The sequence below is a fragment of the Melozone crissalis genome, unplaced genomic scaffold, assembly GCF_028551555.1.
Source record: "Melozone crissalis strain CALT ecotype California unplaced genomic scaffold, PUWL_Pcris_2 ptg000027l_1, whole genome shotgun sequence".
Classification (NCBI taxonomy): domain Eukaryota; kingdom Metazoa; phylum Chordata; class Aves; order Passeriformes; family Passerellidae; genus Melozone; species Melozone crissalis.
Window position 1 is genome coordinate 9639207 of NW_026535805.1, and position 25229 is coordinate 9664435.

The window sequence follows — 25229 nt, forward strand, 5'->3', positions numbered from 1 at the left end:
ATGGTTTGCCCAAAACCTCTGAAATATGGAGTGCCAGAATAAATGACCTTCTGAAAGGGGACTGTCTCTAAAAAATTAAGAATTTAAGAATTACAGTGTGTAATTGAGCAGCAAATGATTTCCAGGTATTGCCATTCTTATTTTAACTTTTCCCTCCTTTCCCTCGCCACCCTGTAGTTCATGACAAAGAATCCCAACAAGCGACTTGGCTGTGTGGCATCACAAAACGGGGAAGATGCGATCAAGCAGCATCCATTTTTCAAGGAAATTGACTGGGTTCTTCTAGAACAAAGGAAAATCAAACCACCCTTCAAACCTCGGATTGTAAGTAACAGTTTGTATAACATTCAGAGAAAACTTGGTTTGGCAGTTCTACTTGTTGGCTTTTCTGAGAAATGAGATTACCCAATGCAGTGTTTTGAGGGCTGAAACAGTAACATAAAAATGGCACTGAGAAGATTACTTTGTCATTGTTTCTGTGAAGGTAAGTATCAGGAATAAATGTAATGCACAGAAAAATGTTCATGTTCATCCACATAAACCATAAGAGAGTTCAAAGCACATTTTTAATTACATTCTGTGTTCTCAAAGATGCCATAGCCAGAAAAGATGATTTCAGTTGATGTATACTGTCTGTACTTTCTGTGTGAACTCTTTACAGTTCTGCATTGCTGATGGCCACTGGATTTTGTAGTAAAACACAGACAAGAATTTATAAGGAATAACATTTTAAGTGAAGAAACTTGAAAAAACAGCTTCTTGGGGGGAAGAAACACACATTATTATTAGATACATTTATATATTAACATTTTCCTGGATAGTAACCAAGTATTTCTATTTTAAAGTAACAAAAATCTGTAAAAAACAGCCCTACCTGCAGAAAGTATGAGAGACATGCAAAAATATTTTATTCTGGTGTTTCTCTGGATGAAAACACTTACAATTAACCAAATGTCACAGAATGCATGTGGTTACTTCTGTGCTTACACAGTGCAAGAGGCTAGCTTTGTGATAAATCCTCTGAGAGTGATTTGCATCTTTTGATTTCACAAGTTCCTAATTACAATGCTTGATTTGCCTGTGAATATGGTCAAAGTTCTTGTTTGTTTCTTTCTTTAGATAGTTTTCAAAGGTATTAAAACACCCAAAAAACAAAACAAATGAGCAAAATAAAAACCTTAGGAATCAAGTCTAAATCCTGAATTAAATTCAGAGGTGAAAAAGTCCCTTCTGTTTCTGAAGAATTGCTGTATGTTACATGTAATGCCTTTACTTGAGTCCAATGAGATGCCTTTCCCCAAGTTCCTTGTGTAGATGGTGAAAGCAGGACTGACTGTCCGGAGCAGGAGCCTGAGGCAGCTCCTCTGGGCCCACTCTTGGGGAAATCTCTGTCTCTCTGTAGCTGTGCAGAAAAAGCCCAAAGGGATTGACAACTCTGAGTGAAAGCCCTTATGAACCCCTCTCTAGGAGTAATAATAAGGTACAGTGTTGTCACATGAGGAAGGTTTTCCCAGTGTATTGGAGGATGGAAACCTTACAATGCCCTACATGCAGGGAGAGCTGGCCTGAGCCAGCCCCACTCCTGGGGGTGCAGCCAGTCCTCACCCTGCTGCCCAGCTCCTCTCTGGAGGTGTGGCAAGCTTGCAGCTGCTGCCTGAGATGATGTACAAGCCTCTGCACTGCTGCAGGAAATGTGAACCCCAAATTAACTCCTTTAGTACCTATTTGAAGCCTTTTTAGTGCTGTGGCTGCCTTCCAGTCAGGTTCCACAGCTCTGAGATAGCTGCACTTGGGCAAAGTCTGTGTTGAGCTGAGTTGCATTTGTGTAGCTCTTATCTTGTTTTCACAAGAATTTGGCCTCTCATCTCACCATAATTTTTGTTGCTTTGCTCAATACTCATCAGAATTTTGTTTTTAAGTCATGATGAACTATTGCAGAATTATTTTCACTTTATGCCTGCATTTAATTTCCAGTTTCCTTTCATCTAGTCTGTTTATTGGCTGTTTTCCTTTCATGATCAAGATGCACAGTCCCTTTGACAATAGGTATTTTTATGAGGCTTTTATTATTTTTGTAACTACTCCCACTGTGGCAGTCCTTAAAAGTCAGGAGGCATTTCAATATCAGGTGATTTTATTCATTGCTGATATAAATGCCTTCTGCTTTCTCAGTGGGGTTTCTTTCTCTTTCTGGTAATTATTTCATTGTTATTATATTGTAAGCCAATCCTATTTTGTTAATTCCTGATGTTTTGTTCCTTTTCCTCTTTTCTACTTTCTTCATGGTATTTTAATTGAATTGTTCTGTTTCAGTAGTGATTGCAGATTATTTCAGAGTAGTCTGAAATTTGTATAATTTTAGGACAGTTCTTTGCCCCTTAATAATTGTTAGGGTGATTTTATACATCCCTATTTACACTTCTGGTCATTTTTCTTCAGGCTACTTCTCTAATGTTAGATTTCATACTAATTCTTTCTATATTCTGTCTACCAACTTTCTTTATTCTACGAGATTTGATTCCTGCAGTCTAGTAGCTCTATATGCTTGGATTTTTTTCTGAACTCTTTTTTTTAATAGTGGTGAATTCAGATAATATCTACTCTATGTAACAGGCATCTCTTATTATTTTCATATTCTCAGTCTGCACTCTCTGAGTTGTCTTCCCCAGTGACTGGGTTCTATCAGCTTTTACTGATAACTTTGAGCATACCTTATATATTTATGACCCATGTTTATGATCCATCAGCTATTTTGTGCCAAGTTGTATAAATTTTACAGTTGTTTGGATTTTATTGTTGTATAGCAATCTTTGTGCAAGGTCATACTTGAAATGTTTGTTTGTCCTCTTAAAACTGAATGATGTATTACTTGGAAAGTTAGATGTGATACAGATCTGGGCTGGAGAGAAAGATCACACAAATGAAATATAATTATTAATTATTCAACTTCAGAAATGGCAAAGAAATTGAGGGCAGTAAATTTCAAGTGCAATAAAGGTAGTTTTGTGTACTTGCCAAGCTAGTCTGGATTGAACTCACTTTGAAAATTTGTGAAAAGAGAAAAGAAGGTGAACACTAATGAAATATGATCTAATTTAAAATCTTCACAGAGAGTTCTTCTCTCTAAATTCAGTTGTGGGTGTAGCATTGAGATTCGTTGATTCAGATTAACAACTGTAACTGTTCCATAGCAGTGGAATAACTATGAAAATAACATAACTAATGCCTGTGTTTGCAATGTTTTATGGTTTTTAGCATCTTTTAGTATTAATAAAGGACTCTTGATTATTTAAAAGCAATTTGTAATATTAAGAGAGGATTAAAAAAATATTTTAATCTTGTGTTGAGGAGGGCCTAGTTCTGTGAAAAGATCTATGAAAAGAGAGGCCAGATTACTAGTCAGAAAATAGACATTCTTGCATGTGATATGTGAGTGTACATATGTGTTGGGAAAAAAGTGTACAATGCATATGTAGCTGTCTGAAATTGAAATTGAGTTTTGCATGCACATACAAGAATGCATATACTTACACAGGTAGTCTTCTATTTTCTGACCAACCAGTAAGATGACTAAGGGGGGAATATTTATGATTATATCATAAACACTTTCAAAATAAAACAATACGAGATGTTCAAATGAGCTATAGGCAATGTAAAGTGGTGACACTAAACCAGTAAAGTCATTAGGGAAAATGGTCAAACACTGAGGTCCCATCAGACAGTGGAATAATCTGCCAAGGGAGGTCATGGAGGTGGTATTGTGGAAAAATTCTTGCTTCTGTTCTGCCTCACTCTTCTCAAAACACACGAGTTCCCTGATTAGCACAGCTGATTTGCTTTTCTCTTACCTTCCAACATTTATCTGCCATAATAAATTTTCTGAGGAGCTGTATTACATGGTACTGTCAGGCTGTGCTTCTCAATGGTTCAGGTGTGTCACTTCAGCTCTGCCAGCCTTGAGTCTGAGTTTTTCAACTGAGCTTGGGAAAAAAAAAAAGCAACTGCATCAAACTTTTAATGGTTTTTGTTGTTCGTTTGTTTTTTTTAAATCTCGTGGATGGATGTAATTATGTTCCTTATTATACCAGAAATATACCATTAATGTCTTTCTAGTTTGTACATTATTTGATTATTGTAATGATGCTTTGGAAGCTGAATTTTCTTCCCGTGTCCAGCATTAGAGTGGAAATTACCAAAAGGATTTTGAAAACCTGCCTATGTTTTTTTGAAATCTTGCATGAGTGCCCTGAACAGAGAACTCATACAAATAGCTGAGGTTTAGATTGCTAAACAATGACAGAAGTGCCACCCTAGGCTGTCCTGGGTAGAGACAGTGGAAGCAGATTTGGTCGTTCTGAAAACCTGCTGGGAAGGATGTTTGCTTCTGCAGTTAATGACTTGGACTAGAGAATACAGAGGGGTTAAAATGCACTGGGGCTCAATCCTGTGATGCATGTTATCTGCCAACTCTTCCTCTCATAAATCTAGGGTCATGAGGCTTTTCAGCAGTAAAATTATTTTACATATGTGTGTGTATACGAATAAATAAATATAGTTCCATGTAGAGCTCTTCTAAATGTTAAGCTAGTGTACAAAAAATCATAGCTCTGTAGCATGTACATTAGAAATCAAGCAAACTGTTGAGCAGCTAGACAGCAGATGCTGGTTACATCTAAGCTCCAGTGACTTTGCAGTGTCTTTTAAGATCATTTTTACTGTTTTTAAAACCTAATTCTTACAGTTTCACAGCATGCCTTGAACATTTCTGAATAATATTCATCCCTGAATGCAGTTGTGAAAATGTAAGTGCATATGCAATAAGTACCATTTTAGACAGATACCCTTTCTCCAGACCAACTGTTGTGAGACAGAAATCCTTTGAGGCATTTTAATCCTCTGTTGAGATTTTTTTTTTAATGTATTCTTCCTAGAATTTTATTCTTTTTGGAATATGAAATTTCCATGATCAGTAGCCATAAGGCCAGGCCATGGTTTGCAACATAATTTATTGCTCAAGAACCAGAAAGACCTTGATAGCATTCAGTGATTCTCTGCTCTCCATCTTTCTTTGTTTCCATGGCTCTATTCCTGGCTTGGTTGAGCTGCTTATTTCCACTTTCAAACTGCATTTGCCATCTTAAAAATTAAAACAATGGTGCAGTAGATCAATTTCTTACATAAGTTATGAATGTGGTGGTAAGTGAGGTAGATCCTGCTTTGTGGCGTGATGGGATGGTTCTGTCTCTCCATACCAAATACAAACTATGCATTAAAAACAGTAATTGAAACAGATTACTGCTTCTGCTTTAATGTATTGATTAATTTTGTATTGTTACAGTTCCGTGCAATAAATTCTTTGTGCCATTTCTCAGGGCACAGCTGGCCTGCTGAAAGTTCTCCAGAGTAAACCTGTGGCCTGCTGACATGTCAGCAAAATCAGCCAGCAAAAAAGCCCAGAAACAAGTGCACAAGTGGCAAAAAGAGTTGCAGTATCACTGTACCTCTTGCCAGTGCTGAAGGAAAATCACTGCCTAAAATTTGTTACTCATTTGGCTGAAGTCAGTAAGCATCAATTTAGTAGAGTCATAGAATAGTGTGGATTGTAAAGGACCTTTAGAGATCATCTAGTCCAACCCCTCTACGGCAAGCCTAATTAACCCTATCAGGTGCTCAGAGCCATGTCCAGGTTGTCCTTGAATGTTTCCAGAAATGGAGCATCTGTCACCAATCTGAGCAACCTGTTCAGTGTTTCACTGTCCTCATTGTAAGCAATTTCTTTATTATAACTAGTTTAAATTGCCCTCTTTCTGTTTAAAACCATTAGCCCCGTCCTATGGCAACAGGCTCTCTTTTTTTCAAGCTGCCTTTGAGTATTGAAAGTCCACAATAGAGGGTCTCCCTGGGGTCTTCACTTCTCCAGGCTTAATAGCCCCAACTGTCTTTGCCCTTCCCCATAGGAGATGTGCTCCAGCCCTCTGAGGGGTTTCTTTTTGATTTCTGTAGAATTAGACCTACATGGACACTCCTGTCCTTTCAGACTGAGTTTTCATTGTCAACCCTTGCAAATGTGGGTGCCAACAGACAGACCTGCCTCTTTCATCTACCCTGTTGTCAATGTTAGTATTGGGAAAATTTGAGTCTATGATGTCCTCAACATGAAAAAGCTGAAAAACTCGCAGTGAGAGGGTAATACAAAGCCTGGTAAAACAGATGTTTGCCATATGTATTTCTCTCTAGCAATTAAGCCAAAGTTTCATCACTAATGGCTTTATCAGTGCCTGTGGCAATCCATTCATAGTGTGGCTTTATGGAGATGAAGTTAACAAAATCATATTACAGTGATTCACTGTCAACATGCAGCTTTCACAGAACAATGCATTATTTTAATTTTCTCAATGCACTCATAATTTTTTGGTTTTCCATTTTAAAAGCTCACTTTCCTGAAGAGCATTAAAGACAAAATGAATGGGATAGCCTATTGCAGAATTGTATCTTGCACTATGGAGCAACAGCTGCTGCTGGCCTGTTCATCTAATATGCCTTCCTTCATTCTGCAGCCTCTTCAATTTCTATTGGTACATCACTGAGAATATGTTCTGAATCATTGTATGTTCCTTCTTCAGTTCTGACTTAGGGTAGAGAGCTGATCTAGCAGCTACAACCAGAGACCCAAGAATTGCAAGATATATAAGTTCCTCCACCAGATTTTCTAGAAAATCATTATGTGGTCCAGACTGCATCATCTAATCTTTTCTCACTTCAATTTCCCCTCTGTGGTAATTACAGGCAAAGTTGAGGGCCAGTGAAAAAATATGACTGAGGAATGTCAAAAAAAAAGTACTAAAGATCAGCCTGCTTTTAAATTGACTGGATGCTTAGGACTTCCCTTGGAAGAATGTTCTTATGCTATACCAGACCTCAGTGTTAGCAGATTTCCTCTCAGCCTCAAATTGCACCTTTCTCAGCCCCAGTAACTCTAAGATAATGATAAACCATTATGGAAGTCCCTCCCCCCTTAGTTATCACTATCTGAGCCACATTGTCTGTATGCAGTTTCCTTTGAGAACCTGAACTCCTTGGTTAAGTCTTGACTTAAGGATGCCAGCAATGTGTCCTCTTTCAGTTCTGCACTGCAGCAAAGGTTTGAAATAAAGTCAATCCCAAATACGAAATTTTGGTCATAGCCAATTATCATGGGTTACAACTGGAGTCACTGACCACCGTGAATTTTCTTTCCCTCCCCCCCCACCCCGAATGAGTGAAAAACTGGCAAAATTTTGGCAATCCTTTGCCTATGACTGAATGAGAAGCTGGATGCCCACAGTGTTTGGAAGCTGGGTAATAAGTAGCAAATATGGATCAGCACCTCTGGAGTGTCAGCTGGGCTGTTTGCACAGGCAAACAGGCAGACCTGCCCTATGGGTGGGTGCTGCACTGAATGGCCCCCAAAAATGTCTTCAATTAGAGAGGTGTGTGTTCAAATTGCTGCAGCAACCATCTGCTTACTGTGAAATATGGCTGGAATCCTTAAAGAGGGACGACGTTTCTGGAGAAAACTTTACAGTATGTTAGCCTGAAGCATAAGTTCTATATTTGCAGATTCATTTTCATACATGAATGATTGCAGACAAAGATTTTTTTTACTTTTTAATGAGGGATTTTTAACCTAGTGTTGGGAAGTCATGATACTGTTTTGGTGGGGGTTCTTTGGCACACCTCTACTTTTTTGTGACAATAGATTGTATCATCATCCATGCAGAATTATGGCTTTGCCTTTACACTGTGGGGAAGAAATCCTGTAAAATGCAGTATCATTCAATAGCACCAGAAGGAACATAGGAAATTACAGGCCAAGTAAATTTTTTTTTGTATAAATGTTCTCTCTTTTCAAGTTTGCTTCAGTGTGAATGTCCCTCTTTAAGGTAAGGCCTTCAATATGGGGAAAATGTCAAGGTAGGTCCACTTTTAGGCCTAATAACCTTGAGGTGTCCCTTCAGTTTCATGATATATTTCCATTCAGTCATCAGTGCATGGCAATGAGCATTTAGCAGATGGGCACGCAAGGGGCTATACTGCATGCCTTTGCATGAAGTGTTACTGCTTAGGCACTGGGGAGTGATCTTCAGACCTCAGACCCTCATGTACCATTATTACACATTGAACATGATGTATTTCCCACTTGCTGCAGACATTTCAGGCATAGGAAAACTATGGGTTTTCTTCTGAGAGTGACACCGCGTAGATTAATATTGATATACAAAAAAAATTATTACAAATGGGGTACACTGTCAAAATGGTTAGCATACATCCTTAAAAAAACTAAAGAAAAATGGATGTGGACTTTTGAGACAGACTTTTTATTACTGACAGTCATAATGGTGGACCTCCTACAATTTTTCTGCATGCAGCCCGTTTCACAGGACATCATGAATCAGAACATTGAATTTCTGATGGTTCTTAGAAGTTACACTTTTCTGCTGCTGGGTTTGAGTGTAAGCCAGGTGGCTGCTGGTTGAGAAGCGTTGGTTGTTTTCAGGCAATGAAATTCAAGATCTCAGCTGAGCTTGCTGCAGGCAGCTGTGAACAACAAATATTACCATAGTTATGTCTGCAGTGTAACTCAGACCAATCAGTCCAGCAGCTGGGCAGGACAGAGAAGTCTGGAACACTGCTGCCTCTTTCCTCAACAAAGGAAAAGACCTTGGTTTTCAAAGCTTCAACTACTTTGGCACTTTGTACAACCTCTAAGTTTTCCCAAGATATAAGTATATAGCTTTTGAGGAACCTATGTGCAGCTTAGAGAAATCAGAAGTGAACTGGTATTTTTAAGATGTTTCAGTGTTGGGTTTGTTTGGGGTTTTTTTTTGGTTTGTTGGGTTTTTTTTTTTGGTTTTTTTTTTTTTTTTGGTTTTTTTTGTGGTTTTTTTTTTGTTGTTGTTTTTTGTTGTTTGTTTTTTTTTTGTACAAGGTTTTGTTTTCCCAGAATTTCTCATTCAGTTAGTCTGATTTTGTTTTTTTTTATAATTATCTTCAGTGTCAGTGCCTCCAGCAGCTGTTTTTAGATGTGATTACCATAACACTATAATTACAGAAGTTTGAAAGCTACTTCCCAACACTGCAAGTTCCCAAATATTTATAACTTAAACAACTTTTATTATGCTTCTTTTGATTCTGTACTGGGGATCCATCAGTATTTGTTTGGTTTTGCTAAGTCCTGGTTTTATAGCACTAGAATATTTTCCTACTGGATAATTAAGTCCATATAACCATCTGTTAAGTGTACATTGTTAAGTGGTGCCCTTTAGGATAGAGTGATAAGCAACCAGAGTGTACCTGCTTTCCTTTTGGGCTTCCCCAGAAAACCAAAAATTCTGTTTCACTTTCTGACTGCTTTAATCTCCAGTGCAATTTTCATGGAGTTCTTTAAAACATTAAGGGAAATAATCTTATTATTTTCATTTTCATTCTTATGTACATTCTCAAGAATTCACACAGAAATATTTTATTTTTATATTAATGTAGATAATATATAATATTCCTGGTTTGGGCCTAATCCTGATGTCAGTAAAAATCAGTGGAAAAACACCAGCTGATTAAGAAGCAGTAGCATCTGGCTCTTTATCAGAAGGTGGAATTTATAAAAAAAAAAAAAGTCAAGACTCATTGAAATCTAGCCTTTTCTGACTAATCCCATCCCAGCTGGAGTCCAGTAAACATTGAGTGTAAAAAGAGCTTTGACTTTGGGTTTATTTCTCGTGCAGAACTTTCTGTACTAGCAGTGCACTATGCTAATGCAAGCACTAGGTCTTGCTAGGGTGTTCACCCAAAATGGGCAGCAGAAATGTGTCAGTGTGTTTGTTCCCAGCTCAGCATACTAGTGCAAAACTTCACTCCTTTGACATGTGCACTGCTAGGCAGAGGGAGGAGTGAAGCAGCTGGTGTGTAGCTACTTATCTACAGTAGCAGGACAGGGAAGACACCTTTACATGGTGAGGAGTCCTAGCACTTCATTAGCTGCTGCTTTCCTCTTGTTGGGCTGCTGTGCTGGCATAAGGGATTTTGTTCAACAGCATGCTCCAGGGGTCACGTGCTTAAATCCCAAGGGATGAGAGGAACACTCTGTATAAACACTTGCTAAAAACCTTAAGCACAGATCTCATTCCTTGCATGCCATAATCACTTTTGTGAAGGACCTAGAGAACAGCAGCTCTCTTGGCTGAACTCTGGAGTACGGAAAAGAAGGATTTGAAGACCATGACTGCCCGTGACTCTTTGGAAGATTGTGATTATATTTGATCAGAACAAGAAGAAAGGGAGAATGAGGGTTTTTTCTGTCATGTCTGAATTAACAGCTCAAATTCCCAGCAAGATGGGATTCCCACTGTGCAAAAAGCCACATAAGTGAAAGACAGTCAGGAGATTTTTGACAGTGATAGAGGGATCACAGCCCACCAATAGGAGACCAAAAATAGGAAGAAACTAGAAAAATGATGAAGAGAAAATTACTCAAGCTCAAAGCAAATCAGTAGCAAAACCAAGAATTAAAGTCATGTCACTACAAACTCTGCTATGTCATCTGTGCTCTTTGAATAAAACTGTGTTCTAAAAAAGGCAGTCACAGGGTCTGGAAGAAAGGTGGAAAGAAGATGTATTGAGTGGCATAAGTAATAGGCATTCATGCATAGTGCTACAGTGTCTTTTACTTAGCCTATGATCTGAATGTGCATTAGTTAAAAAACAAAGGTAGCATCCTCAGCTTCTTTCTTAAGTCACATAAGCCTTTTGTAAAGGCTTAAAAATAATCATTACACTTAAAAATATAATCTCTAACAATTCAGTGGTCTTAGCAATAAACCATCATTGTGTAGCTTTCTCCATTTGTCTTAGGTAAAACCTGCTATACCATTTTGCTGTATGAAAGCCTGTCATATGCATCCCCCATGTCAAACTAATTAGCTAGAGTATCAAAGAGCATAAATTTCCAGAAATGTAGGTATTATTGCCAAAAAATGTGTAGCATTCCTACTCTATGGCCTGTAATGCAAATTATTTTAGTGTGTAACTGAGTCTTGGAATTTTGCTCCCACTATATGTGTTGTCACACCTTTCAAGCTGTGATTTTTTCTACATCCAGCCTCACAATGCATGTCAGCGCTCCTTGATAGAGGAGAGCTCAGAATCACAAGATACTACTATATAATTTAATGTCATCATCAGGAAGGCTTCCATAATGTGGTACTTTTCTGTAAAGAAAAGATGACTGTAAGCAAAATAAAATGTTAGGAAGTCAGACAATATTTATTCAGAATACACAGAGTGTCTTGAAATATTTCATTACATCACTCATCAATGTACTAACATCAGAGTCTCCTTAATTTATTCCTTGTCTTTGTGATTGCTTAAAGAATGCAAAGTAAAGTAAATAAGTGTATTGGTCTTTTACAGAATTTATCTGGTCAAGTGCCTCAGTGCATAGTCAATCTATATTTGGATAACTTTTTCAGTGATTTTGCAGATATCTCCTGGAAGCCACTGAAATTCTAGGAAAACGTGCCTCACTTTTTCCTCTGCTTTGCCAGTCATCTCCATTGTCTGGTTAGTCCTTTGTGCCAAGGTGCTAGGGATCAGGAAGGCCAAAAGGCTTCCACACGTGTGTTTGAGGACTCACCAGCAGGTGGTTCAGCACATTGTCACAGATGCACCAGCCCTGACTCCTGTCACTCTGCTATGACTGTGGTAGGAATGCAGATTCAGGAGAACTACACCTCTACAACTGAAAATGGGCTGATCTTGGATGTGTGCCAGGGTGTAAGAGGGAGGGTGAAGTGGCTGATCGTGATCTTAGAGCAGCTGAGGATGTCAGTTGAAGGATATCAATGGAAGCTTGCCAGTATAATGTGAATTAGACAGACACACTAAATCTGCACTGCAGAATAATCATAAGGTTTGCAATAGGAATCACATTGTGCAAGTGAAAGGTATTTTAATATGATAGTTCCATTACTTTCTCTTCTTCTCTTTCCTCCCCTTCCCAAGAAGAAATATGAAATTGTTTCTCCTAAGGTTAAATCTCTCAAAGAAACCTAGCTTAAGGGGAAGATGTAGTGTAGGAGTTCAGAAGCTGGCACTCTTTCCCTGCAATCTTTTCACTTCAAAAAAGGCATGAATTGAATGAAAAGGCATGAAGCTATGATTTCTACCACAGCATAGCTAATGTGCAATAGCTCTGTGTCACAATTGAGTCCCAATGGAAGCAAGCCCTGAGAGGATGAACACAATGGATTTTGAGAGCAAAGGCCTAACCACAGATAGAAGGCTGGTGCTGAGCTCCCCTAAAGCTCCTGTGAAATCTGTCTCCATCCAAGTTCTGCACAGAAATAGCTGTTGTGGTGTAGCAATCAGGCTATGAACAAAGGTTTGCTATATATATATAGCATTTTGCTGTACATAACTTTAGTGCTGTGTTCTCAGGGTGATGAGTACACCAAGTAGGACTATGGAGGACAAGAGAAGCACAGGGACTGCTGGGAGAGGCTCATTGCTCAGACCACGAACACAGGGCGGTTGTCAGGGAACCTGCAGAGCTTTGATTTTGTTTGCTTTGCTGTTTGTTTTGTGGTGGTGGTTTTGGGAGGCTCTGGTTTTGAGGAAGTCTGTGTAAAAGTGACATACAAAGGCTGACATTCTGGCCCTGGAGTCATTAAATGTTTTTGCCCCTAATTGTTTAGGTTATTCCTCCTTCCCAGTTGACCCATTTCACATTCCTAAGAAAGAGAATACCATTTCAATATAAATGTGGTTTCTGTTTAGTGTATCCCTTTTAAATGATCCCTTTTAAAATCCATGGTTTTGTGAATTTGCTTGGTGTTTATTAAATATCTGTGTACTTCCACAGCAGATTAAAGTATGGGCTGCATAGGTTGACATGCTTTTCAAATACTGTTTCACTATCTATTAACATCTTTATTGAGTGGGGGGGCTTTTCCACTACTTTCACTTAATGTGGTGTCCTTTACCTCTAATGAAAGCATAGTCTAGGAGAATGAAATCTCACCCTCTGCTTGGAAGTAATGAATGTTGTTATACTTAAAAAAGCTACTTGGACTCAAAAGCCTTCTTATCATCATAAGCTTCAGTTGAGTATATTACAGCTCATGGCAAATGTGTTGTCACTGTTCCATGTGTGAATAGAGCAATTAACATGCTGAGAAAATTTAATGACTTGTAGAGTTATTTTGATAACATGTATTTCTTATCTTCTGAAATCAGACAAGCTAGGAAACGTTTCTAACACTGATACAGATTCTCAGGACATGCGAATACTGTGAAGAGGCATCCTGAGGATGAACTGAAAGGCCAGAGGTGTTGTGCTTCTTAGCCCATTTCCTTTAAAATATTAATACTGCATTTATTTATAAATAGCATGAGTTGTGGGCAAAAGTGAGTGCTCATTATAGTTCATCTCAAATATTTAGAAACTACTACACCTTTACAAAAAGAGATCCAATCAGTGGTGCAAAGTGATCTCTGCCTGTACTGTGGTTTTTGTTATCATAATAAGGAGAGGTGAAAGAGAGGACGGTGACATGTGAGGTTAGCCACATAACCCTGTGCTTCAAACCAGCTGGTTTGATGGCTGAGTTTCCCTTTGTCTTGATAAATATAATCTGAAAATCTTAACAGAAAGGAGGTAAATACAAAATGTTTGAGCTTTTATCATCCTGATGGAAGAATTTTTTCTTGATGATACTGTGTCAAACATGAGAATCACTTATTACTTACTGAAGCAAAATTCTGGATAAAATTAAGTGATACCAATACATATGAGAAAGTGTGACTCTTGCTGCATGTCCCATTCCTGCTGCCCTGTGCCCCTGGAGCTGCACATCAAAAGCTGCAGCAGCCTTCTATATAAATTATTTTTTTATATTTCTATTTTTATATATTAAATTGTTTATATTTAAACAGCATATTGTGAGTTTGTCGGAGAATCAGACTAAAACACTAAACCCAGTCTTTTGTGGCTGTGTTGTTTCCTATCCACCTCCTCCATCTGTTTTTTTTACCTTCTCTGAGCAGCCTTTGAAGCTGCTGGACAGTGCTAGCACAGTTATATGAGCTGTTTGAGCTTTCAGTGGACATGAAAGGGCTTCAGTGATTTTCTGCAAATTAAATGAAAATAAGTAAGACTAAAGAGAGAGACTTCTTAATGTCTCCAAACTGGAGAATTAGTTTAATCTTTATTAAGCAGAAGAGAGTCCACTGAGCCTCTTGGCCTCATGATACATCTCATGAGTTGTCCAAGCTTTGCTGAGTTCCCTGGTTTGGAACACCCTCTGTCAGGTGACTTCTTGCAAGGATTTCTATGGCTTTTCAATACCAAAGGCTCCCATCATTCACATTTGGTTCATGTAATCAATGGAAGGAATGGCAAGTTTTCACTTTCTGAATGTATTTTCTTTTTTCACTTTGAAATTCATGTAAAGTCATTTAATAATCACTGACAGACAAGGCTGGTAATTCTCAACACTGGAAAGCTTAATAAGCAGATTTTAGTGGGGTTTTCATAAACTTGAGTTTGTAACTGCAGGTAGAAATAGAATGTTTTATTGAAATGGCAGTGAAACCAAAAACAATTCAGAAAACCACTGTTTAATGTGTGCTTATTACCAGTATCTTTTAATATATATGTGAAGAAATCTGAGAATAAAAAAAACCATTTTGACTCAAATAACCCAATAGCTCTTTTTCCAAAATTGTACAGGCCAACTACAAAAATTGATTAAACGGTGTTTTATCAAGAGATAGCCTTTTATAGTTTCTGATATCTTTATCTCTTTGAATAAAATAAAACATGATTTTGACTTAAAAATTGTCATCCTTGATGGGTAGTAGCCATATGGGTTTATTAATTCAAGTGTTATATCTAATCAGATCATGTCTCCTAAGTCACACAGTCACTGCTCAGAGAGGAGACCTCTGAAGCATTCACACTGCTGGGAAAATCAAAAGATAAGTGGCCAGCACGTGTCCTGCATGAGAGGTAGTCACTATTCCTTCTCAGTACCAGGGATTTTCTGCTGGTGGAGCAGCCATCTTTCTGATGAGAGTTAGAATTGGAATTTTTATTTTTTGATCATTGCCAGTGCAGTGTGGAGTTTGGCACCTGCTGTTGGGAGCTTGTGGGTAGCTGCTGTGCCCCTGCTCTCGTGTAGCTAAAGACAAGAGGCTTGGGTAGTCTAGAGAGAGAAAAAGGAGCATCTGAAACCTAATGGAATTTCTGAGTGTTTAGCAGGACAGCTGTAGTTCTGGGTGTTCTTCTTTCCTAGTACTGTAGTTTCCTCAGCCATCTGAAATGGAAGAGTCTAACCTGGAAAAAGGTCTGAAAAATTTAAAATAATGTGTCCCAGAGTCTTAGGAGCTGCAGGCTAAATAAACAGAATCCCACCCATATAATTACTGCATTTTAAATTATGCATTTAGCAGCCAATCTAAACATTTTGCCTTTTATCTTCATGATTTTTTAATGTTCAAAGTCGGATAATAGCTGCCCTTTGTTTCTTTCATATATTCTCCTTACCTTGCAGATCTTCCTTCTTTTCTCAGCTTCCCTGCTAGGAGACAGGCACAGCCCTCCAAACCTTCATCCTGAGCCCTCATGATGTGACTGTGGCATGGTTCATGCTCTTGGCCTACAGAGCATTCACAGTGCAAGTCCATTAAAATAGCAATAGCAGCAGAAATGTGGCCATACCTGTTTTGTCTTAGCAAATGGAGCCTTGCAAAATAGTCATAGCTTCAGGAAGAAAGTGCCTAAGTTGCTAAGGAGGGCTTCTCAAATAAATCTTTCTGTTGAAAAGAAGCACTTGTTATGAGTGCCACCTTGGCTTAATCCACTCACTTTTGTTCCCTGTGATTTGTTTAATCTCATTTCATCATTGGTTAGAGACCTGTTAGCATATCCATAGATTGCTCCTTGCTTGCCTGTTAATAAATTGGGTGATTTACATCTATGCTGCCAAAACTACATGGAATTGTTTATAAATCAGAGAAAGTAAAACCTTCTCTTTCCTCCTTTGGTCTTGAAGTCATATTTTAAGACACAGTAGGCTTTTAAATCTAAGCAAATACTTTTGGTTGTTGTTTCAGAAGTGTTTGGGATTCCCTACTGGCAGCACAGTTAGTTTTAGTCAATAGAATTTACGTTCACCAATGCTGGACCCTTTTTTAGATGTACTCTTCTGTGCTCTGTTTCATCCGGCACCTTCACAAGTCTTACTGATTTCTGGAAGAAGTAGCTATGGGGAATTAATTGCCCCTGATGGGCTTTGAGGAATTTTTCATTTTACCCTTTTAACTTAAGCAAAGAAATAATACTTTTCACAAATATGTTCAATATGAAAACCTGAAAATAATATTCTATTTGTTTTCAGCTACTTGAGAGTTTATTTGCCCTTGATAGATAATAAAAGTGTGAGGGTAGTCACATTTCTTTTATATATAACTACAGTTCTGAATTTGAATTCTACTTTTTGCAAATACTCACCATCTTCTGCTTTAGTGAGTATTCCCATGGCAAATTAATTGTGTGTGTGAAAATACCATGCTAGGACATGGAGAACAAGAAAAATGTAGACGCAGTTGCAATGTACTGCTTTTAAAAGTTAAGGTGGAATTTCATCCTTATTTTGCAGGTTTTGCCCAAATTAGTTTGGAAAAAACCTCATAAAGTCCAAAGCCATGTCCCTCATGCCTCTTAAGCAATTCAGAGTTACATGAGTCACATACATTTCATGTCAGGTCTTTATGTACCAAGTAAATATTTCAAATGTAAACAATATATATATATCTGTGTGTTTGTTAAGTCCATATCCCTTTCTTTTTAATGGAATTCTGTAGATAGAGGTTGTGGATTTTTGTTTGTCTGCACTTAGAAAATACTTGGTTTACAAGTGACAGTCTCTTGCATTTACACACATCTTTATTTCCCTATATCTATAAAGTTCTTATAAACAGTGTAGGTAAAGGTTGATGTGACTATTTTACAACTGGGAGAAAGAAAACTGTTTATTGTCTCAGTAGAGCTGATGAATAACACACGCACACACACACACACACACACACACACACATATATATATTTTTATATATATATATGTACACACACACACATATATATATATGTTATAGAAAAGTTTACCTACATTGAAAGGTGGTAATCTAAAATATCCCATTTTGAATATATTAACATATTTATTATGTATGACTTTGTCATTTATCATTTTACTTTGCAAGTCAACTAGCTATTCTATTTCCAGTATCATTTACTCTCAGACATGGGCAGGAGGAACACAAAACTCATTTTCCATGTGTCAGTGTGCCTCCATTAAGGATCACCCAGGTAATCACTAGTTTCCATGACACAAACAGAAAAGAGACAGCCTAAAGAAAAATGTTTGTTCCAATTCCCTGAACCTGTACATGCCTGAAATGTGTTGCCACCATGGAAAATGTGAACACTGCAGGTTAAAGGAATGACCATTGGAGAACGTTTTCTGCTGTAGCCTAGGGTGGTTTTTTCAAGTAAGTGGTCACAGATAGTCACTGTTGTGAGTGTCATGAGGACAGCAAATCAGCCTCCCCAACTCTCTCTCTCTTAATACCTCTTGTCCCAGAACATGCACAGCTGCACTTTGTTGGCCCAACTTTGCTGAAGGAGTGAGGTGCTTTAGACTTGTGTGGGAAAAATCCTGGTGCCATTGAAATAAAGAAGAGTTCTCAGGTGGATTTCTCTGGAGACAGGATTTCACATTTTGCATGGTGCTCTCAATCACATATGGCTGTATTACGAAATCTGAGTTGCCAATGTTGAGTTCAAGGGTTTTAGATTGAGAGCTGTTGGAAGCTTTACCTCAGATTTTTAAACATGGGTGTAGCCTATATCACTTGTAGTAATATAAAGGAATGGTTAACTTAGACTTGAAACACTGGGCTATGTTTGGGGGAAATCAAATCAGTTCACTCTGTGACTCTGAAATGAGATATTACGTTCAAATCCAAGAGGAAACAGCCATACCACCTACTATGCCAAAGCCTTTTTAAAAGCAGTCCTAATTTCAGCTTCCTGCTTTACCATCATACTGCTATTCCTTCGCCTGGCAGAGACCACGAGTCTCTGGGACCTCATTTACAGTTCTGCTTCTGTGGCCTCTCCTAAACTCATTTATACTTCTTGCTCCTGTAGCTTCTCTCATATGTCTGTTATTATTTGTGTGAAGTAGCTCCTCTTTTATTTCAATCATTCCAGAAAATTCAGTCTTTCAAGGGGGGTTGGAGAGGAGGGAGAGCACGTGTTATTTTATTGTGCTGTTTTGCCATTCACCTTATTTATATTTTTCTTCTCAGAAAACCAAAAGGGATGTAAATAACTTTGATCAAGACTTTACACGAGAAGAACCAGTATTAACACTAGTGGATGAGACAATTATAAAACAAATCAATCAAGAAGAATTTAAAGGGTTCTCTTATTTTGGAGAAGAGCTAATGCCATAGACAACGTTAGGCTGACGGATGAATGATGCTACAAGAAGTGATTCTGAAGACATCATCAATTTACTGAGACTCAGTAGATCAAGAACTACTTCTTTTACCCTGAGCCCATATCCCAAGTTAAAATATATATTTATTGGTTTTTTTTCCTTTAATCTTCTGACCTGAAAGCACTCTTAATTTCTGTCTCACAAAGCAATGCAAAATAATTTTATATCAGAAATTGTGGATGTAACACACTGCCATATATTTGCAACTTTTCTTTTATTGCTAAGAATAGGAATTCCCAGAGGAAAAAATTGTATCTTTTCCATAGGAAATGAAGCTATACTATTAAAAGCAATTTAGCAGACCACGTTCTGTAATCATCATATATAATGAGGCTAAGAAGGTGAGAATTGCTTCTTCTGCAGTCGTGGTTATGTTGAGATTTGTACTCAGATGCCCTTTGGAAGGCAAAGTCTGCCTCCATGGAGGTGTAATCCTCAATTATTAATTTTTTGTGGAGAGGTACAAACTATGAAGTTGTCCAGAAAAAGAAGCACATCACTTAAGGCTTTCAGTGAACTTCCTCACACAATATACAGGAAGCTCTTAGGAATAAGAGACAAAAAGATAACTGATATTAAAAGCAAGAAACAGATCCTACATGGATAGATATTAAAGGGCTAAAGAATAAAAAGCCTACAGTAATTTAACTCAGCTATATATAGCCATTTTTATGGTTTTCAGACAATTTGATGTACTATCCATGTTACCAAATTTAATATCCTTTTAAATGAACCATTAATGTGACGGCAGTCTTGCAAATGTTTACAGTTAATTTTACATAAAAAATTAATTATAAACATTATAAATTTGCCTTTTCCATAGTAGCTAAGTTGGTAAATAATTTCTTATTTATATTTATTTTCTCAGCAGTGTGTTACTTTTGCACACTTTTACAAAACCATAGTACTACTGTGTTTGTTGGGTTTTATGTTTAAAATCTAAAGAGAAATCTGCTTTTAGAAGACACAAAATAAGGCTACACATGCATTATGTGGAGATGTGTTAAAAAAATGAAGATCAAACATTCACAAACTGACATTATTGAAAGCTGTAAATTGATTTTTTTTTTTTTGTGTATGAATTGAAATGGTAACTCATGTGGACAATATTGCTAATGTGAAGTTACCTCCTGTAGATACGCAAACAGTGTTATGTACTTATATTTCCAGGAGTACCCTGTGATTTGGTTTTGGTTTTAATCTTTTTTCTTTTTTTTTTTTGGTTTTCTTTATTTTTGTGTACATGTATCGCTGAGGTAATTTTATTATATATTTTACTGGACTGAGTGAGCGGTCATTGGAATCCATTTTAATTGTTGCACATGGATTTCCAGCTGCACAAAAATATATATACTTGTGATTGGCAAAGTGGCACTAAAGAAGCTTTTTTGCCTTTTGTACAGGTGAGATTTTGTATATAGTGTTTGCTGCAAGGCCTGTGGAATTCATTGAATATAGAGGTATCAACTGCTGCATGTTCAGGCATACTATTAAAATGTTAGTCTATGAAAGAATAATTATAATAATGTCCATGTGCAATACTCTTGTATGTGTATTGGTTCAAGTTACTGTCAGAAAGATGAGGTTTTTGTTATAAAAGACGTAGACATATATTAAGCTATACTAAATCTCTTGTATAGTTCTCTTCAACTCTATTATGACATGATAGAGCTCGGAAAGAGAAAGGAATGTTACAAATCGTGGTGGACAAAGTGTGAATCATTGGCTTTAAGAGATAATCTCGGTCTCAAGCAGATGAGTTAGTTTGTGTCAGTTTTGCGTCTGGCTGCTCATGGCCTGTTACTGATGACACCATTCAGTTCCATTTTGTTTTGTTTTTAAAACTCAGGTGTAATTATTATATATATTCTTATGATTATTTCAAAATATTAAATATTATGATATATCAATTAATGTGTTGTCTGGCCTACAAGTGTAATAAGGATCAAGCCTTTAGTTTAATTTAATTTATCTTCAGTAATCTTTTGTACTGGGAAAAGACTAGCTTCTGGAGCTGAGTACCAGCACAGAAACATCTTAATGATTGCATCATCTCAATGTTTAAACCTCTTTCTCTCTTAGAAATATATTGTAGAGCTGCCCATCAATTTGTGTCTCGCCACTGGCTCTGTTTATTTCTCATCACAGTTAGCTTTTGACATCCAGGCAAGAACTGATCACAATGCTAAGGCGTTCTTTTCCATGGGTGAGTAGACTGCTAGGAAGGCAAGTTATGGGATCGTGCACTACTGTTTGTCCAACCAGGGGCCTTTACACAGAGCTCTGAGCATTTCTCTTGAAGGAATAAAAGCACCCCATTCAGCTGTTGTGCACAAGCTATGTAGTCTGTATTCCCCTCTCTAACATGAAGATAATTAGCACACGTCCGTACGTCGAGAGGCCTCAGCGCCTGCAGAGTTGGGAAGGATGCTAAGAGAAAAGTGAAGGAGACAGAAACTATTGCATGGGCAGATATTTCTTCCGTATAAATAGTTAGATTCTCTGCCTTGGGTTTACATCAGAAGGTCTGTCTGTTACCTTGAACATTTTTTAAAGATAACTCTTAAAAAAAAGGACATTCTGTTACATTTCTGCCTGTTCTGTAGAATCTTTTCTGTTCCTTCTTTGTAAAATGAGTGCAAAATGCCAAAATTATTATTCATAATAATAATTATAAAGAATACATTGTTTCTTGGTTTTTCTCCCAAACAGACTTTTAAAATGAAAATAAATTTTTTCTCTCCATAGGATGAAAAATAATTCTCTCCAAATAGGCCTAAAAATTACCTCTTTTTAAATTATGTGCAGAATAGTTCTGGCTAAATATAAAATGTATTCAGTTGGGGGGGTAGGGTTTTTTTTTTTATTGTGAGGATTTATTTGTACATATTTTTTTTCTTATGGATGTAATTTGAATCTCTTGCCACTCATTAGTGTTATTTCATCGTAAACATTATTACTGTGCCAAATGTACTGTATTCAAAAGGATGTGAATGTGTATTGTTTTGGAACCTAATAAATACAATGATGTTAAATCTTATTTTTTTCCCCAAAGTTTTCCTGAGTATTTCCTAATGAGGAAGAAAGAAAGATGAGCATTTTTCCTGCTATGTGTTGTACAAAATTTTGTGAGCTTGTCTTTTAGGAGTGAGCATTTTGCAAAGGAAGGATTTGCTAACAAGAGCCTCACCTGTGAAGCACTAAACACTCCAAGACAAACACAGGTAACAGTGTGTGATCACTATTTTTCTTGGGTAATACAACACTTACCTCAAAAACAGCATGCAGGTGAGTTTATATGTTTTTGGTTTTTTTTCTGCTTACTGGCTACATCGTGTTCAGTGAGTTCTGATTGACCCCAGCATTCTGCTTAGCTGTGTTGTTAAAACTCATTTCAGTAGGGCACTTGGAGTACAAACATATTGTACTGCTTTAGTCTGCATTGGATTGAATAGAGGGAGTAATAGTATGCAAAAAATTAGTTAAGGCTCATAGAGCTTATTAAATTATTTAATTAACTTAATATGTCAATATGACATTGACTGAAATATTTTATTATTTCATCATATTTCAGTTTGCACCTTAAATATTTTCCAGTTCCATGGTCTGAAATTCTTAACTTCAGTAGATCAGCTATCAGCATACTCTGGCAGTAAATCCAGTTGACAATCCCCAGTTAGTATACCTAAGTAGTAGGTACACTAACTAGCTTTAAAAAAAAATTTATATTTTAGTTGTGTTTTCTGTTCAAATTGCAGCCTTTGCATAAACCTCCATTTTTTTTCATTGTGCTGAGTCTTCTCAAAGTCTCTGAATGTGTTTGGTGCCTATGAGCATATTCCAGTTCTTGTGTGTTGACAGTATTAGCATAATCATTGCCACACAGATTTTACCAGTTAAACAACCATGTAACTTGGATTTTCTGGCTGTGTGTTGCAGCCTTACAAGCATAAGGAGGCTTAACTTCATCTCACGAACAATAAGCATCACTGGTCTCCAAACAGATCAATTCATATCATGTTTTCTTGGAATATTGTAAAACTGATGTCTTTTAGGAACAGTTTCGTTGGGAAGACAACAGTCTTTTGGGTTGCATTTTCATTGGCTGCCCATGTTATAAATGTGGTACTAAGTGTTCAGGAAGGGTCTCAGCAGGAAGTATCTGCCTGCTTCTGTGGCCTTCCAGAGACAGGAGCTGGCAGATCATTTTATAATCAAAAAAATTTTTAGCCTCCTGGTAGTCTAGTAAGTTACATGATTAAATCAGTATGAAAATTTCTTTTGATTAATTTTGATAATCAATTTTAGACAATCTCAACTTCTAGCATGTAAAACATTTTGTGGGAAAGAGCGAGAGAGCTCAACTAATAACTATGTTGCAAATTCTCTCTATTTGTTTATTCTGACTTAATCATAAGTCCATTTCATGCTCCCTGGAAGAGGATAAATAATTTTTTGCTATTCACCTTTTTTCATGCCACTCAGAATTTTATAGGTCATTGATACCTCCTCCGTCAGCCATTTCTCTTTCAGACTGAAAAGTCTTGCCCTGTCAAAAGGCTTCATAAAGACACATCCCATATTTTCTGTCATCTCTATCAACTTTCACTGAATCTTTTCTAGTTCTACTGTGTCCCTTTTGAAGACAGGGAGTAGAATTACATGTAATTTTCAGTTGTGGATGCAGCGTGGATTATTACAATGACTACTCTGTTCCGTTTTGTTTTCTGTTACATTTTTACTTTTTTTTTTTCTTAATCCAAGTTTGTTCTCAATTATTTCACAGGCTGTCCCAGATTAGAGTCAGTTGTAAATCTAATATGCATGCTTTCTGTCTGATCATCCACTCATAATCAAAACAGGTTCTGTCCAGGACACGATGATGGAAATATGTTAAATAGGAATTTAGCAAGTTGCAAAATGCTCCTTGGTGCAGGCTTCCCTTTTAGCAGTAAACCTTTGATGATCACCTTCTCAGTATGGTTTTCCTGCTGTTCTCATACTCCCTATATATAGCTATGTTTAGAATGTCTTTCCCTAGCTTGCTTATGTTGTATGTAACAAATATTTTTTTCAAAATCAAGATACAGGACATTCTCTACTCCCCTTCTATCAAGACAAACTCCTACTGTTCTGGAGTACACATTATCTCTTCTTTTGTCCTGTTAGCTACAGTGAAGGGGAGGAAGATAAAGGTTTTCTTAGCACGTTAGGAAAGTGCATATATGTGCCAAAATAGTTTCCACTCTCTCTTTCCTTTTACCTCATCATTGCTGTAGAATCATGAGATAAGAGCAACAGCTTAAGTTGAAACTCAAATTGCCACTATAAATATTGTGAAATGATTATGCAAGACTATCCAAAATTTGGAAGAGCATTAAAGAGCTTTAGCGTTTGTACACAGATGTTTAATCCTTGGAAAAAATCAATTAGGAAAAAAAGTCATTGACCTGGAGTCTATTGCTGATCTGGGCACTGGATTGAGAACTGAATTGGGCATTGCATACACTTGTCATCACTATTCAACACTACCAGTTTGATCTAGTGTCTTGTGTACTGAAGGAAGCAGCTTGAAGATAAGACTTGTAGTCACATCAAGAGTCAGGGCTGGGCAGGAGCTCATCTGTGCAGATGGACGCTCTTGTTCCTCCAGACCTCTTAAGACAAAATGTTACCCAGAGCTGCCATGCATTTAGGATCAGTGTCACAGAGAGGAAAGGAAGGAACAGAACTCCTGCTTTTGGACTGCACGAGCTGTTAGGTTAATTGGGTCATCTTATGTAGCTGTGTTCTTGAAAACCTTTTAGGAGTATGCCAGATACTCCTTGAGTGGCAGTAAATGCACCTCTGCTCATACATCAGATGGAACATCAACATGAAAAATGTGTCTAAATGTCAGAAATCCATATTTTACTTGCACTTTCCCATAGCAAAAAAATGAGTACAGTTGCCTAAGCAGCCCCTTGGTTTTCACTGACATAAGTGGTGTGGAGCTTGAGACTCCAAAATTGTGCCAAGGGAGAGATACTATTATGGCCATTTTGCTAATAAGAAAACTGAAATTAGGTGCCATGATGGTGGTTTGCTTCATATTATCTTAGTATAAAGTCAGCAGAAGTGCTAGGAAAAGAGTATGAGTAAAGCTCATCAGAAGAGTATGAGTAAAGCTCATCAGTGCCCTAATTGTCCTGGTGTTTCTAAGCACAAGGTGTTTTCGAAGCTGTGCTTTGGTAATAATTACCTGCTGGTGGTCTCCTGTGAAAGGGCATCACGGCTGCTTGGAGTGCCCTTCATTGCTCTTCACAATCAACAGTGGTGTCCTCTCAGGAACAGCAGCTGATGGAGGGCTTTAGGGTAACTGAGACCAGGTTCAGATTGAATATTAGGAAGAAATTCCTTACTGTGAGGCACTGGAAAAGCTTACCCGGAGAAGCTGAGGATGTCCCATCCCTGGAAGCGTTCAAGGCCAGGTTGGATGGGACCCTGAGCAACCTGGTCTAGTGGAAGGTATCCCTGCCCATGGCAGGAGATTTGGAATTAAATGATCTTTGAGCTACCTTCCAACCTAGGCCATTCTATTATTCTGTGCATAAGGGAGATGGAGGGGATTTTGTTTTACAATAGGATAAGC

General features: G+C 37.5%; 1 protein-coding gene across 2 annotated transcripts in view; it reads left to right on the forward strand.

The window, feature by feature from the left end:
* PRKCE (protein kinase C epsilon) overlaps window positions 1–19443 on the forward strand; it is a 285862-nt gene extending 266419 nt beyond the window's left edge. Inside the window, exons 14-16 of one of the 2 annotated variants that reach the window (XM_054279513.1) lie at window positions 178–324; window positions 7893–7922; window positions 18405–18491. In XM_054279513.1, coding sequence (XP_054135488.1) covers window positions 178–324; window positions 7893–7907 — 162 coding nt within the window. In that variant the 3' untranslated portion in view covers window positions 7908–7922; window positions 18405–18491. Of the gene's footprint in view, window positions 1–177; window positions 325–7892; window positions 7923–18404 lie in introns of both variants that reach the window. The other variant, XM_054279512.1, reaches the window with a different exon arrangement.
* The last annotated feature ends 5786 nt before the right edge of the window (window positions 19444–25229 follow it).